Source organism: Setaria italica, chromosome IX (genome assembly GCF_000263155.2).
Source record: "Setaria italica strain Yugu1 chromosome IX, Setaria_italica_v2.0, whole genome shotgun sequence".
NCBI lineage: Eukaryota > Viridiplantae > Streptophyta > Magnoliopsida > Poales > Poaceae > Setaria > Setaria italica.
This window is the reverse complement of record NC_028458.1, coordinates 1,547,636-1,564,870: the sequence shown is the minus strand read 5'-3', so window position 1 is coordinate 1,564,870 and position 17,235 is coordinate 1,547,636. Positions and strand designations below refer to the sequence as shown.

The window sequence follows — 17,235 nt, the reverse complement described above, 5'->3', positions numbered from 1 at the left end:
CCGTTTAGCCTCCGCTTATGTAATGGATTTTGTAAATAATCTACGTTTAATACTCCTAATTAGTATCTAAATATTCGATGTGACGGGTGCTTAAAAATAAAAAGCAACCGAACCAAACCACGCCTGAATAGAGAGGAATTCGGAGCCGTCGGATCCCCGCTGGTCTCCGTCACAACAACGATCTTTGGGACTTGTGAGATGTCCATCGCGGGCTCGCGGCAGATCCAATACGCCGGTCCCGTCCATAGAATTCATCGCCTGGGCCTACCTGTCAGCGACCGTATCTGGCCAATGAGTCATTGACCGGTAACTTTGCAGGGAACCCCTCGTTGCCTTTGACATTTCCGACCCCGCACCCGGCTCGCTTCGAGTTGGTTCGTGCTCGCTCGCCCGCTCCGACCACTCCACCCCTCGCAGTCGCAAGCCGCGCGAGATCCCCTTCCCCGCGCCCACCTCCCAGCACTCCGGCGCGGCCGCGTGAGCCCTAAGGAGGGCTGGGGGTTTATCCGCAGATGCGGCCCCTCCTCGCCCTCGCCGCCGCCTGCGCCCTCCTCGTTGCCGCCGGCGCGGGCGTCACCGGCGCCACGGCGGAGGAGGCGAAGAACTCCACCAACAAGTTCCGGCAGCGCGAGGCCAGCGATGACATGCTCGGCTACCCGCACCTGTGAGCACGGCGCGCTTACCCTCCCCTCCTCCCACCCTCTATCCCTCCGCGGTTTACGAGCCTCTCTAGATTTGGAATTGCTGCTGGATCCTTGGGAGCGTGGGCGATCGGATTTCATGATTCGTTGTTTCATGTGGCTTGTCGTGGGCCGTTACGGTTGATGGAATTAACAAACTTGCGGTTGCCGTGCTAGTGTGATACCGATACCAATTCAGGTGTTGAAGATGCCTACTTTGCCTAGTGATCACCTGCTTGTATTCTAGTATTGCAGTCCTAGTTTTTCATTTGATCTGTATAGAAGTTAAAAGGTTTGAATACTCTATTCGAAAATGGAAACAAGCAACTGTTGTCTGATTTGAGCGTTCTGTTCAGTTTTGAGTAGCTTGAAATTGCTACTAGCTCTACTCATATTCCAAAATAGATAGCAACTACTGTAGTCCTCCAATTCCATCCATAATCTACAAAATAATTAGAATGAAGAGCTGACAAGGTGAAACTTCTTTTGTGCACTTAAGGTCCACATGATGACCACAACCTAGCCAAAGCTGATCTTATAAAGCTATTTGAAGTAAATGTGGATAAACCTGCATATCACTTGAGGTTTGGGGATTGATCAGAAATTTACGACTGAACCTGTGAGAATGTAGCTTTCTAACTGTAAGCATCTATTCTTGTTGTTCCCTGTTCAGATCATCTCAGCGATTTTACTATTAGTGTTAACCAGAGTTTTAATTGCATTTAATTGAAACTTGCTGCACTGCACATAGAAATCTGAGCTAAAGCCAAACAAGGAGCAAACTATGTACTTATTTAATGCAAGGCTTAGAGCTTGGGTTGTTACTTTAACAAGTACTATGTAAATTGAAACCCACACCTTAAAATCAGTTAATTAATAATGGCCATCGCTGATCTCTATGAATTGCTTTATGCACTCAAGAAGTTTATCTATATATATTCTTATAGAGATGAAGATGCTTTATTGAAGAGCAAATGTCCGAAACATGTGGAGCTGAGATGGCAGACTGAAGTTAGTTCCAGCATTTATGCAACTCCCTTGATCGCTGATATCAACAGGTAAAATATACTCCCTCCGTCCCAAAAAGAATGATGCTTTGTCATTCAAAATTTGTCCCAAAAAGAATGATGTTCTAGGATTTAAATCTTATGCATGCATAATTTGGTGCGTTGATCTTGTGCATGCATATTAAATGGAAACATATTTTACCCATTTTCTATATGCAAACTGAACTAACTAAGGGTACATGCATCTTTTTCATTCACCCCTAATCTGTCTGAAAAATCCTAGAAAGTCATTCTTTTTGGGACAGAGGGAGTATTTGTCAATTAATTTGGTGTCTGTCTTTAGCATCACACCTACTCTGGAGATCTGTGTCAGATATCTCTCTCTGTACTCTGCTGTTGCTGCAAAAATCACCTTAATGATTTTATATCTTTTATTTCTTCGCTCATGTGTGGATGAAATTATTGTGCCATGCACTGAAACAATGTCAACTTCACACTATTAGTGTTATATGCAAAATTAAATAATTACAGCATTGCCATGACCAGATTATATTGTTTCTTTATTTGATTTTTTTGTTCCCCAAACCACCAGTCAAGTTAATTCCATATGCAGTTTTCACAAAAAAAATATTTTTAAATTGTCAAACATATATTTCCCATTCTCCAGTTAATGTTTTAGTGCATTTTCCTTTACAAGATTTCATTATAGACACACTCTCAATGAACCTTTTTCTGTTGTGCAGTGATGGAAAATTGGAAGTAGTGGTGCCATCATTTGTTCATTACCTAGAAGTTCTTGAAGGCACTGATGGTGACAAAATGCCAGGTATTGGTCTATTGCCATTTTATATCCTTAGCTCATATTCTGAAAAGAAGTTCCATCTGTACCTAATTATTTTCTGTGATGTCCTAAGATCCTTCTAGCTCTTGAAGTTTTAAGCAATTTTCTCTTGATAACACGGTAAAAGAAATCGGTTTGGTGCATTATTCTTGTTAATATATATTTGCTGTATGCTTTGCAGGATGGCCTGCATTTCATCAGTCAAATGCTCATTCAAGTCCTCTTCTTTATGACATTGACAAGGATGGTGTACGGGAAATAGCTTTGGCAACTTACAATGGTGTGGTAAATTTCTTTAGGTAAGGAGCTTTAATGAATGACAATGTTATGTATTCCTGTTAAAATGTGGCGATATTTATTTGTTTGTTATGTAGAGTATCAGGTTATGTGATGATGGACAAGCTTGAGGTACCTCGTAGGAAAGTACATAAAGATTGGTATGTTGGGCTAAATCCAGATCCAGTTGACCGCTCCAATCCAGATGTTCATGACAGTTCAATTGCCAAAGAGGCTGCTTCTAAGGAATCTCCTCCAATAGATCAAAATAAATCAGGTATCCAAGAATCTGATATGGGAACACGCTCTTTTATCTTACTTTATTGAGAGAAATGTCTTCTTTTGCTTCTTTTTGCATCTTATGATAAAACTTAACTTCTAGTCATGTAGCTCCATTGATTTCAGTCAGCAGAACTGTGTGATGTCATCAACTAAAAATTAAAACGTGCTTTAAGGAGAAAAAGAGTTACATGCATGCTCTATCAGTAACCAAACTATACTGACTGATGTGGATAATGCATCTAAGCATTTTGTTGACACAGAATATGTAAGAAGCATCCATTTTGATGTTATTTATTTATTTATCATTGTAGGAAGTATGCAGGGAGGTGAGGCCCTGAAAATTGCATCTGAGCAACACTCAGTTGAAACAAAACCTAATTCTACCCAAGCCCAAGAGAATGCAGAGTTGTTGAACAATGTAAACAACACTCATTCTGGGAACATCTCTAGTGTTACTACTGCAGCAGAGAATATATCACATGCTCAGAGACGCCTTCTTCAAACAGATGATAAAAGTGATGACAAAACAGGAAGCTCAAAAACTCATGAAAGTGATTCTGGGGCAGACACTGTTGAAAATAATGAATCTCTAGAGGAAGATGCTGATGCATCATTTGACTTATTTCGTGATCCAGAAGATCTACCTGATGAGTACAATTATGATTATGATGACTATGTTGATGAATCCATGTGGGGTGATGAGGACTGGAAAGAGCTAGAACATGAGAAAGCGGAAAATTATGTGAGCATAGATGCCCACATCTTGTCCACCCCAGTATGTGAAGCACTATTTCCTTTTGCTTGTGTTTTTCTATTCATCTCATAAATAGATTTGAGTTATTATCCACATTCTTTCTGCAGGTAATTGCAGATATCGACAAAGATGGTGTACAAGAAATGGTGATTGCTGTATCATACTTCTTTGATCCTGAGTAAGGCTTCTTTCTTTGCTACAAACACATCCTGTGCAAGTTACTCATGACTTCTTTGTTATGACTTAAACTGTTACATAAATTTGGTGTAGTTACATAATAGGGTTTCTAACTTAAACTGTTTGTTTGTCGATGTGAATTTGAATTTGAGTAACCCTGAACATGAAAAAGAAACACATGCGTTTTTATATCCTGTGGTAAATGTACAATATGTGTCCCAAGAATAAAATCACAAAACTTTGTTTCTCCATTATCATGTGTTGGTCCGATTCAGAACAAACCTTTCTTTCCCTGAATCATGCTTTATCACCAGATTTCATATTTTCCTTTTACTAAACTGGCATGCACAGATTTTAGTGAATAAAAATGTACCAAAGTAGGTGTTGTGTTAGACTGTTAGTTTTGCAGTGTTATATTTGGTGCCAATGTTAGGTGTTTGTTAATCTTGCTTTTGTGATTGGAAACTGTTTTCTTAACAGAACTTGCTATCACAAACGAACACTTTGTGAACTTTTTGTTTGTGTGACTTTGTTACACAATTAACTTGTTGGCTTTGTTGGCAGATATTATGACAACCCAGAACATGCAAAAGAACTCGAAGGAATTGACGTTGAAAAATATGTTGCAAGCAGTATAGTTGTCTTTAACCTTGACACGCGGCAAGTTAAATGGACTGCAGAACTTGATTTGAGCACAAAATCTGTAAATTTCCGTGCACTTGTATATTCCTCTCCATCTGTGGTTGATTTGGATGGTGATGGATATTTGGACATCCTTGTTGGAACTGGATATGGCTTGTTTTATGTTATCGATCACCGCGGTAAGTTTTTATCTCGTAATATTAATGATTGAATCCAAAAGCTGCTGTTCTGAGTTGTTTTCTTATACTTTGTGCATATCAAATTCCCAGATCATAGCCTTCTCAACTAGAATAGTGCTATTTATTGATGTAGTTACAAAAGGGGGCTAATGATGTACTCTGGTGAAGGGTAGGGTGCACCCGCCCATTGTTTTGTGTTCCTGGCTGAGCCACCACTTCGGAAGAAAAATACGATTTGTTCCCTGGATTGGAAAAAGAGATGGGACAAAGCGATTTATTCTCTAGTAAAACAGAAGAAAACTGAACAAAATTAGCGGCCCAGGTTGAATCAAGCTTTTGCTGGTCTACGAGAAAAATTGCATTGGTTGAAATAAAGGGGAAAAGTAATTATCAGTTTATATTGGTCTGTACTGAGTTGTGGGTGGTGTTGTACTTGTACATTATTTGGTAATTCTTAATGAAATGACACGCAACTCTCATGTTCGATCAGGAGGGGAGGGGAGGGGGCAAGATCAGTTTTGTAACATGCTATTTTTCTGTGGAAACATTGGATTCCCATCCTTTATACCTGTTGCCCTCTGTGTGTTGCTAAGCTATTTATATGATTTTGTCAATTAGGTAAAGTTAGGAACAAATTCCCCCTTGAGATGGCTGAGATCCATGCGCCAGTCATTGCTGCGGACATCAATGATGATGGCAAAATCGAGATGGTTACTACTGACTCCCATGGAAATGTAGCTGCATGGACTGCAGATGGAGAAGAAATCTGGGAAGTGCATCTAAAGAGTTCAATTCCACAGGCAAGTTTCACTCATTTCTTTTGTAAGATGTTGATGGATTGTTGCTTTGTAGTATTCCTTGTGTCTAAAATGTATAGTAAGGCACCACTTGTCTTGTGACTATCTGCACACTGCAATTGCTGCATGTGCTGAAGTTGCATTCTTAGTTTAACTCAGGGCAATACTACATCCAGGATCTTGCTTAGATTGTTTAACTTAGATATTCTACTATTTGGGATTAAACTTAACCTATCACTAGGTTTTGACTAATTGACTGAGAACATTGTAACTGGGTTTCAGTCCAAAAGAAGATATGCCATATGCTTTCACCGAGCATTTCCTTTGCTTTGTTTATCTTTTGTTCCTTGGCTACAGTTTTTAAAATGTAATCTTATTTTTATTATAATTATTATTATCATATGATGACAGCGACCTACCGTTGGTGATGTCAATGGAGATGGCCACACTGATGTTGTGGTCCCAACTGTGTCGGGAAACATCTATGTTCTTAGTGGAAAGGATGGCTCAAAAATTCAACCTTTCCCATATAGAGCACATGGAAGAATCATGAGTCCTGTTCTACTGCTCGACATGAGCAAACATGGAGAAAATACAAAGGGGTTAACTCTTGCTACGACGTCATTTGATGGTTATTTATATTTGATTGAGGGATCAAGTGGCTGTGCGGATGTTGTTGACATTGGAGAAACCTCGTATGTCATTTCTTCTTTGCTTGGCAAGGCATATGATATCATTGTTGAGGATTGGGTACCGCACTTCAATAAAATGAGCTGATTGTTGCACTTTAACTTGCAGGTACACTATGGTTTTGGCTGACAATGTGGATGGCGGAGATGATCTTGATCTTATTGTTACCACTATGAATGGCAACGTCTTCTGCTTTTCCACTCCTTCACCACACCATCCTCTCAAGGTAGACAATCTGTTTTTGTAGGCCTTCATTTTACTTCACATTGTTTATCTCATCTCGGATAGAGCATTGATCTTTCGGTTAACCCTTTGCAACTTATGCTTGAATCTTGTTTGATACGTCAGAATCACGTATCTCCTTTACGATTTTTTATTCATTCCATCTTTGGATGTCTAAACCTTAAACACTTGGTCAGCATGATAGAGAGCAAACTTCTTATTCTATTTTTTTCTCGATCAAACTTCTCATTCTAATTGATGGTAGGAATGGAGATCATCAAACCAAGGAAGGAACAATGCTGCATATCGGTACAACCGTGAAGGTATTTATGTTAAGCATGGCTCCAGGACCTTCCGTGATGAAGAGGGCAAGAATTTCTGGTTAGAGTTTGAGATTGTTGACAAGTACAGGGTGCCATATGGGAATCAAGCTCCTTATAACGTGACGGTATATTATCTGCCCAAAGCCTCACCCGAGTAAGCTAAAATACGGTGGCTAACTTTACTTGCGTTTTGCATTTCAATTTCAGGTAACTTTACTTGTTCCCGGGAACTATCAGGGAGATAGGCGCATCGTGGTGAGCAGCATGTATCATCAACCAGGGAAGCAACGGATGATGCTTCCCACCGTTCCTGTTAGAACTACTGGAACTGTGCTTGTGGAGATGGTCGATAAAAATGGGCTGTATTTCTCTGACGAGTTCTCACTCACCTTCCACATGCATTACTATAAGCTGCTGAAATGGCTTGTGCTACTGCCAATGCTTGGGATGTTTGGTGTTCTCGTCATCTTACGGCCCCAAGAAGGTGCACCATTGCCATCATTTTCACGGAATATTGACTAGTGACTATGCCAGGGCCCCATTGAAGCAGATGAAGCTGCTAGGAGTATCCCCAACATTCGCATGATGGGGGACTTGTTGCCTTGTTTACACTGTAATATACTGGGGAGTTTAATCTGCACAGGAAACCTGCAATTTATTGCTCCCCAACAGTTAACTAGTTCAAGGATTGTAGTCTTACAATAGATCCATTCAGTTTTGCAGAAGAATTTTGTACACACTTGAGCCGCTTTCTAACTGGTGAGTGGTGACGCATCAGTTTGGCTCATCCGAAGCCTGAGCATATTGTCACAGTACTGAGATACATATCTTGTGCTAGATTGCCTGCTGAGTGTTGCCTTGCCCCTGCCAGGGAACACTTGATCAAGATCTGCAAAGGACATCTAACGGAAGTTTTCTGTTCTTTTGATGCTGTATATCTGTATTTTTGGGCTCGTGGCAGTGACCTTATTATTTGAGTTACATCAAACGTTTTCGAAAATCATGGAACTTGAATTTAAAATCTGCATGACTCGTTTAGGTAGTGGTAGTCTTCTCCCTGACATGATGAAAAACTCTCGGTGCATGAGCATTACACACTGCAGCTCTGCAAGTGCATGATGAATCTATAACTTTCTATATGAGCAGTCCATTTGGCAGGCAAGTTCAGAAACCACAGCTTACATGCTAGTTACAGTTTCAAACGAATCGATCCAAGCAACTACAGCCCCTGTTTGGCTATTACGAACTACCTGAGGACCCACTCGTCGGTCCGTTCCTCTGCCACGGCGGCGCAGCGCGGCTCCTCCCGGCGGTGGTACTCCCTCCGGATGGTCCACAGCAGCTCGGTGCACCGCCGCATCGACGGCCGGTCCTTCCTGGCCGCCGCGACGCACTGCGCCGCCAGCGCCAGCATCCTCTCCACGGCCGCCACCGACGCCGGGCTCCGCCGCATCCTGGGGTCCATGGCCACCACGGCTTCCCCTCCTCTGCACTTCTGCACCGCCTGCATCGCATCGCACGCCATGGCCGTGGCCCGTGAGCATCGCAGCTCTTAATGGCCTTTACTGTCTATGATTCTCGACTCGATTCTTATCTTACCCATTTGGTGGTGAGCCGGGCCTCGCCGCCGCGGGAGCGCTCGACGGGCGGCCGGCCGGTGACGAGCTCGGCGAGGAGGACGCCGAAGGAGTAGACGTCGCTCTTGTCGGTCAGCTGGTACGTGCTCAGGTACTCCGGGTCCACGTACCCGGCGGCGCCCTTCGCCGGCGTCGCGTCGGAGCCTGAGCCCGTGCCGGAGCCCGAGGCCGAGGCCGCCATTCCCAGCAGCCCGAAGCCGGTTACCTTCGCCTCCAGCGCGTCGGTCAGCAGCACCACCGACGACCGGATGCCTCCATGGATGATCGGGTGCTCTGCAACTCGAAATCAGATCACGTGAGTTTCAGAGAACCACGACCGGATGCCTCCATGGACCCGGGGCCTCGCTGTGGAATCCCGCCGCCGCGCAGAACCGGGACCCGAACCAGGGGGGTGTATGCAAAAAGATTGGATCGCGATTATTGATCGCGATCCAAATTAGGGGGTCTTTTGAAACAATTAGGGGGCTTTGTGCAAATAATCGGATCGTGACTATTAATCGCGATCCAAATTAGGGTGTATGTTGTAAATTTAAAGGGCCATCTTGTAAAACCATGTCTTCTTCCTCTCGCCCGCCGTATTTCGCTGAGCCTCTCCGTCTCATCCGCCCAATGGGGGCAGCTCGGCGACGAAGCAGGGCAGCCCTTGCCCGATGCAGGAATACGAGCGATTATGGAGCTCATCATCACCACGTAGCAGGAGCGAGGCGACGCCGCCGTCCGTGTCCACCGGCGATAGACAGACCAGGAAGGGCACGGCGCGCCGCTCCTCCGTCCGCCATGGGCCCGACGAATTAATGGAGCTCCGTGGCGCCGCTGTTGGCCGGATTCTAAGCCTCTCGCAGCCTCGCTGCTCGCGGAAGAACGGATGAACATCCCCTGCTTTCCCTTTCTCCTTCTCCTTGTAGAATAATTCCTTCTCTACCTCACTGATTTATTCACAACGATCATGTCACCGTTTGATCGAAGAACATATACCGAATAGAGTTCATACCTTTGTACTCGTGCAGATAGGTGATAGCATGAGCAACGTTGATGGCGATGTTGAGCCGCTGCGTGAGTTCTAAACCATTTCCGCAGGATTCTGCGGTTTTTCACATTTGCAAAATGGATCAGTATCCTCCTAGAGAGACATAAAGTACTACTACTTTGATTCTGATACTATGTGATAACAGATCATTTTTTTTAGTACTGGTATATTGCAAATTTAAGCATATGGATGAAAAACGTTGCATCATCAACAGGATGATCGCTGCATTATGCATACCATCCAGGTGTTCCCTCAAGGAGCCATTGCTGACGTACTCGAGGACAATCAGACTGTCATTGCTGCGCTCGAAGAAACCGAGGAACCTCGCCAGATTCTGATGCTCAATGTTCTGAAGAGTCTCAAGCTCCCTCCAGAGTTCTGCTGTTAGATACTGACCATTCAACTGCGGCAAAAGAAGAGCTAGTTAATTACAACAAATCTATTTGTCCTGCAATTTAGCATGCTGTGTGAACAATGCAGAAATATGCATGTTCTTCACATTCCTAACCTTTCTGACACATTTGACGGCAATCTGAGACCCATCCTTCAGTTTTCCTCTGTACATGGTGCTCGAACCTCCTTGCTTCACTATGTTCTTTTCGCTGAAATTTGAGGTCGCCTTGGATAAATCAGCAACGGTGAGCGGCCCACCTTCTTGCCATGATCCTGCTGCACTCAGTTTGCCAATAAATCCACACAATCAGATTTCATATTTGAAAATTTAATGCTTGTTTGGTGTTATAAACTTAATCAGAGAAGTTTGCTTCATCGAGTCCCAATTCAACAGAAGTCAGCATCAAGAAGGAGCCTACTGAAGAAGAGGGAGGAACAAGAAGCAAGAATACCTGAATCTATGGAGACATGGCACTCTGCCCCCCTGCTCTTCACCTCCTCTTCTTCCTCGGTCTTGACCTGGACCCGCGGCACGAAGCAGCTGGAGAACGCGCCGGCGAACCGCTGCGCCGCCGCCTTGAACGAGCCGCTCCGGCTCACCTGGGAGGACCGAGCGCTGTAGGAAGAGAGCTGCCGGCTGTAGACATCTGGGGAGAACGGCGCCCGCCCACCACGATCGTAAGAAGGCCGGTGGCCGTAAGCGCCGGCGCCTCCGGGGAGCTCACCGCTCCTTCTCGTGCTGCTGGTGCTGGACTGCCTCCTCGACGCCGCTGGAGACGCTGCCATGAGGGGAAGCTCTCATCCAGTGCTGAGTCCGCTGACTGCTTCATCTCCTCGACCTGCAACTGCTTGTGGCGTTGATATGGGGGCGATGACTCGACGCTGTTCAACGGAACGGGACATGGATGGATGCCGTCGCTGTCCGGTGGCTGCTGGGTCAACGGGCATGCCTCGGATGACCTGCAGAATTATTGCTGATTTCTGGTCCGTTTCTTGAGAGCACCAATGGTTTCTTGAGAAGGTACGATCATGACCTGGTTTTAACAATTGTTGTGTGAATTCTGTTGGAATAAAATTGGTCCAGGGTATGCATGTGAAGGAAGCATTTTTTTTTACGAGATGGGAGAACATTCTGAGCAGTCAGCCAGGAAGAGCGAAGAACATGCAATGAGCTGTCCTGGTTTGGTTGGTACGGACGGAGCAATCAGACTTGGTCAGATTAGTACAAATGCAGAGGATCATTGTTTAACGTTATCTGGTGGAGTTAATTTTTGGATATGACAACGAAACCGTATACTTTCCTGGTCCAGTTCAACGAAACTCGCAATCAAAATTTATAGTGAAGAAGCAGAGGGAAACGAGAATGATGAACTTTTGTTAGCTCTCTGCAAATACTCTTAGCCGATTTTTTTTTGTCAAAATCAGTCACATCGATGGTTTTCCTTTTCGGCGAGGAATTAACAAGCGTATCCACTTAGCCACATCAATCGGACTTGTAATGTAAGAGCGCACAAATGATTTTCCATCTGCTGCGCTACATTGTACATTCAGATGCTGAGATCGACCATTGAAGGGGAAAAAAAAACAGTACTTCAAGCAATCCAGGCCGTTGGATCGAGGCGCGCACGGCGCACCCGATCAACGGCCGGCCGGCCACGGCTCGCGCTTGAATGTCTGGGCGAGGGCGCCGCCGGAGAGCCGGGGCCATCGGTGGCGCCGCCGCCGCGGGAGTCTTCCATGGGCCAGTGGAGCTCCGCGGCGCCGTTACGCTTCGCGGTTGTACTCTTCCGCGCTGCCGCCGCACTCGCGTACTACGGCGGCGGCGGCCTCCATCCGATGGATCGCGCCGGTTGTTGGTATGCTAGCTTGACATGGATTACCTTTGCGGCGATCTGGCCGCCATGGCCATGCATCCTTCTCTCGTTCATCGATTAATTTGGTTCATGGATTGGATGATCCATAAGCCCCAAGTTAATCAAAGAACATAGCTTATCTAGAGTTGGGACACTAAACACTCAAAGTGCACGTTCCAAGATATATAATTCTTGTTGTATCGCATACAAATAGAGCCACAGATAGGCTATAATTATTTTGACTCTCTTCATCGACCATAGGGGGAGAAATTAGCATACCACCTTCTGCCAATAGGCATGACATGATAAACTTAGATATTCATGTGACAATTCCCAGAAGAACATGATGATAGAACATAGCGACTCGTCAAAGGTAGACAGTGAGAGAGAGAAAAAAAGGAGATTTAGCAACACCACCAAGCGCCTCAACGAAATTTCGACATACCAATTCACAAAACTGTGACCAAGATATCTGGTAAGCTCTGCATCTCTATACCATGTTTTTCATTCTCGAATCGGTATCATGTATGTAGGTACAGAATGGAGCAACTCATGAACATATTTACTCCATAGGACACAGACATGGTATACTAACTCACCAACATATGTTCACTCCAGTGTTTCCCCACTGGTAGCTGATTTCAGTTCGATACCTAAGAATCATTCACTTCCAGAGGCGGCAAAAGTGAAAGATTTTTCTACTAACTGCATATAGTCAGATATGTAACCTGCAAGACTACACCAACTCTAACAGGAAAAGAAAGAATTGTTATCTAAGCAACTAAGGTATTTCAGGTTTTTCCTACTTCCTCTTCCTCCACAGCAAAATGACAGCCTTCCCAACTCAAATTCTTTCAATTCTCCTACTTCCTGGACCTGTCAAAGAAACCTCAACGAAATTACCACACTAGCAAAGAGCAAAAGATATATTCAACATGCAATTGAAAGACATAAAGAACAGTCACAATAGACTGAAATTTGCAGCAACAAAATCACTATCAAGAATCTATTTAACCAATCTACATGCACACAGACAGGATTCATAAATTGCCTGAAGTGATTTTCTAGGACTGGTAATGAAATGTGTAATTGTAACTTAATTTTTTTAGGGGATCAACAGAACAAATTTGGATCTCTCATTCCCTTTTATAAGTATCAAATTATAATTTGATGTGGGTTTATATCATTATAGAAAGCAATAACCAGTCTCCATCCACCTATAAAACCATTTTTTTTTATTTTTCAGTGAACTATACTTAATTGACAAGTACCTCTGCTAGACTGCCACCTTTTAATATAACCATTTGCAGGGGAATCGAGAATATGGTTGTGGATATTATTACATTACTGGTTATGTCCCCTCTGTTTGGAAATTTACAGGTGCAATACGGCAATATCATTATGGAAATCCCAATTAACACTGTTGACATACACCCAAATCATATGATAAGGTTTCCTGCTCTTTAGCAAGATGGTTTTCAAAGGGTCACGTGATATTGCTACCTTTTGGAAGAAGATCCAGAGCCTTTACTCTTCCCTTCAGAGTGACGCACATCATTGCCGTCATCTTGATTGTTGCCTTCATCATCTGGACTTATATTTTTGGCATTTGTAGCCTCTGTCCTATTCAGGCTGGCCAATCTTCTTGGAAGAAAAATGTTGTAGTAATACTTGGACAGATCCCTTGTTCTCTCTGACCTAAACTGCTTCAAGGCAATGTTCATGAAGTCCTCAAGATTATTCTGAGGAACCGACCTCTCAATATCAGAAAGTTTCTTCTTGTCTTCTGCAGTCCATAACTTCAGAACTCGCTCACCCATTGCATCAAACCCACAGTTTCTGAAAGCCGGCTCACCCAATTGATACTTGACCCTCTTCCAGGCCTCTTTCACATGAGCTCCTACACAGGCCTCAGATCCAGGATGAGAACATTTACACTTGTCATCCACTGCTTTCTTGTCTTCCACTGCTTTCCTTGTCTTCCGTGGCTCCACAATGGGTGGCAGCCTGACCACCGTGCCCATCTTTTGTAAGGTTTCATTATCATTTCTGTACTCAGCCTTCTCTTCCTCAGATGGGGCATTAACCCACTCAGGGATAGCAGCTTGACACATGACAGCGTCTAGCCCAATACGTTTCCTCGTTGATTCAAGAAAACTAGGTAAGTTACTCAGGTCACCAGCTATCCTCCCGGAACTCCTTGTGCCTTGTTTGTGAAGTCTTTTCTGTTTCTGTTAGCATGCAGAAGCGAATTAGACAATTGCTTGAGCAAAACTCTTCCTTAAAAATGATAGATGAGAAAAGGAAGGTACCAAGAAGTAATAACAACAGATATTTACCAAGAATGGCCTAGGCAGCAGCATTTGCATTGTATCATTTTTTTATGGCAAATATGGGCCCAAAATGTTTTCAGTCTTATGACAAACAATTTCACACACAAATTCTACCTACCAGTCAGAAGAACTGGGGATTCAGACCCATGATAGAACTGTTAATGACAATTTAGAATTTAGCAAACCTAAGGACCAATCTACCCCTGCATGACCTTAGGAGCACATGTCCACAGCTACGATACTCTATATCCTGAAGCATAACCACAAATAAGTTCTTATGAGCTAACATCTGAAAGGGGGGATACACAAGCACTTACATTTGTGTTTAATCATCTGATTTAACTGGACATCGATCATCTATAGCGTTTTCATGTATTGCTAACATCAGAATGAATGTGTGCATATTGACCTGTCAATTTCCTAATAATTCTGCTAAACTGACTACAAGAAACTTTGATGAGATAAGAATGGAGTTAACAGAAGATAATATAATTTCCTACACAGCCACGGCTCTTTGTTTTGTTTCTGTGTTCATCATTACTTAAGCATCAGAGAAGGACACAAGATAAATGATAGAGATAAACCATAAAGGAACAATGTCTTGCCCGAATGAGTGCAAGCTCCTCTTTCTACATAACCGATGAAAAATCTAACCATAACATAACTAAGCCAAAAAAAAAATGTTCCTCCTACAAAGTCATTATAGATCCTGACCAATTGCAACATTGACAACTAGGGTGGCAATAAAACTAGCAATGCATCATTTTCCAGTATACTAACTACTACCAAGAATTAGGCGTATCATGTCGTGTGACACAATCAGAAATCTCAATCAAGGAAATAGCGAAATAGCATTAACGACACCATCAGAAATCTCAACCAACGTAACAGTGAAACATCATTAATGACAGGGCACAAGTGCAGCAGAAGTTGATAATACATGGCAACAATTTAACAATATCCTTAACAGACACACTAATCACCACAGCCTCCAGTCAACTTCAAGTCATAAAACCAACTCACATCATTGTAAACATAATCTTGACATGAGAACCATGAAGATTCCATCATGATAACATGGAAAATTAATAACAACACACTGCATTCGATCATTATAAGCATGCTCAAGAATCAGCCTCTATCAGATCAAACACTAACAGAACTAACAAGAATAAATGGTAAGAGGCACTCTAATTCCAACGTTAACTACACGAATCTTTGGCCCTGCTAGCAATGCCGTGTCCTATTCGGTCACAGAATCTGACACAAGAAATGGAAGACGCAGACTAACCAATTTCCATCCAAACAACCGCAAATCTCGCACTGAAGATACGGCTTTACGAAGGTAGGCACTGAAGCATGCAATGGTGTCAAGTCAGAGATACCGCAATGGCGGAATTCCCCATTCACGAACCTTTCTTGAGCGGAACTACGGCAAGCCTAAAAACACCGCCAATGTTTTATCCATGGAACAACAAAAATCGAAAAATAGACAATGGCACTGCGAAACCGATTAATCACCAGGCGATCCTCTTCTACGCAAATCCCAAGAACTCGAACGCGTCGAAGAAGAAAAAACCCCGCGGCGCAGCCAGGAAAGAATGCTCACCTTCGAGTACGGCGCGTCGGGGTCGACCTCGGAGCGCATGTGGCGCAGCGCCAGCATCACCGCCAGCTTCTCGTCGTCGTCGACGATGCCGCGGTTGCGCCCGCACAGCGCTCCCGCGGCCGCGCGCCGCGCCCACGCCATGGCGCCGTCCACCAGCGCCGACGCCGAGCTCCGCGTCGCGCGCCTCGTCGAGGCCGACGCCGCCGCCGCGTCCTCCTCCGCGGTCGCGGCGACGCCCTTGCGCTTCCTGGAATGCTCCGGTGACCCCGGGGCCGCGCCGGGCCCGCCGGGAGGGACGTCGGACCCGACCATGGCGGCCTCCGCCTCCGCCGGCGAGGTGTTCGCGGGAATGCTGCGGCGCGGCGTGGTTTTGGAGGGGGGCTTTTCGCGCCCGGGGTGGCGTCCTTACTGTTCCCTTCTTTTTTGGCTCGCTGTCTTCGGGGATGTGTTCCTGAGAGGGGCGGCGCTCTAGCGGTGACTGGCTTCCTAAATCGGCAGGCTCACCATGTGCCTTTGGCATGAATCATCATAAGTGCTTCCACTCCCTTCTTTGGGGTTGTATGGTTGAAATGATGGAGTCTTGTGGTATAGGATTTGAGATGAATCAAGATTTCTAGTGAACTTTCAATGAGAAAGATAGAAATTGATTTGTGGAATATAATATATATGTGATGATTACTGTAACGCATCCATTACATGTATTGTCGTGTCTGTTATAGATATTGCTATTGGGCTACTTGAGCTGTGTATCTTTTCTCTGCCTAAACATTTATAAGGGAGATGAATAAAATCACGGCAACTAGTTAGGCATGTTATTGATTTGTACTTACACGCATTTAAAAGTAGAGAGTATGTTTGGTTCGGAGCTGTGGTTTACCACGCGGCACTTGCAGTGGTGCCTAAGTGGTGGTGAAAAAAAACGACACCACAGATGCAGTGAAAATTTGCACTAGAAAACAACTAAAAGCTCTGACGGCGTCAAAACCTAGCAACCAACCAAGCAGCTGTCTAAAAAGGAGGTGGCGTGTCACAGATTGACGTAGTATGCTATGGCCAGCAACCAAACACCCTCAGAATCAAAAGTATGTTGTCTCATGCTCATTGAAAACTTTGGTGAACTATCAAGATTACCATATGCCAAGTGCCAATCTTAGAGGCATCGATCCAAGTTCATAATAATGATCTACGATGTCTTTGGGTAATTTTTTGTCATCTAAATTCTCAACACTATAATTGTAAGATATGGCTACAAGCTAAATCCTATCAAGTCAAAATGATGGACTCTTTTTTTTGGTATATTGGATATGACAAGAATTAAGATTCTAATGAACTTTTAATGAGATAGAATGTGATTCGCGAATTATAATATATCTCTGATGATTAATGGAGCACGACCCTTATAAACATTGCCGCTTCCATATATTATAGATATTACCACTGGGAGATGAATAAAACCCGGGAACTTTATTAGGCTTGTTGATAAATAGCAAACTTTGTAAAACTATTCGATTTT

General features: G+C 43.9%; 3 protein-coding genes across 3 annotated transcripts; 1 reads left to right on the top strand and 2 right to left on the bottom strand.

Moving 5' to 3' along the window:
• The first annotated feature begins 368 nt into the window (after positions 1-368).
• LOC101781716 (protein DEFECTIVE IN EXINE FORMATION 1) lies at positions 369-7,798 on the top strand. Its single transcript, XM_004981151.3, has 13 exons — positions 369-664; positions 1,628-1,738; positions 2,431-2,513; positions 2,710-2,827; positions 2,903-3,081; positions 3,398-3,861; positions 3,948-4,018; positions 4,582-4,838; positions 5,457-5,638; positions 6,047-6,330; positions 6,434-6,551; positions 6,813-6,995; positions 7,078-7,798. Exons 1-13 carry the CDS (start codon positions 513-515, stop codon positions 7,390-7,392), a joined length of 2,517 nt encoding a protein of 838 aa, XP_004981208.1. The 5' UTR covers positions 369-512; the 3' UTR covers positions 7,393-7,798.
• Positions 7,799-7,933: 135 nt separating this feature from the next.
• On the bottom strand, positions 7,934-10,958 carry LOC101782395 (calmodulin-binding receptor-like cytoplasmic kinase 2). Its single transcript, XM_004981152.3, has 6 exons — positions 10,380-10,958; positions 10,043-10,203; positions 9,772-9,937; positions 9,499-9,588; positions 8,470-8,780; positions 7,934-8,374 (listed from the first exon to the last, which is right to left on the bottom strand). Exons 1-6 carry the CDS (start codon positions 10,711-10,713, stop codon positions 8,117-8,119), a joined length of 1,320 nt encoding a protein of 439 aa, XP_004981209.1. The 5' UTR covers positions 10,714-10,958; the 3' UTR covers positions 7,934-8,116.
• A 1,293-nt stretch (positions 10,959-12,251) lies between these two features.
• LOC101769621 lies at positions 12,252-16,050 on the bottom strand. Its single transcript, XM_022823521.1, has 3 exons — positions 15,723-16,050; positions 13,284-14,011; positions 12,252-12,656 (listed from the first exon to the last, which is right to left on the bottom strand). Exons 1-3 carry the CDS (start codon positions 16,032-16,034, stop codon positions 12,644-12,646), a joined length of 1,053 nt encoding a protein of 350 aa, XP_022679256.1. The 5' UTR covers positions 16,035-16,050; the 3' UTR covers positions 12,252-12,643.
• Between the last annotated feature and the right edge of the window lie 1,185 nt (positions 16,051-17,235).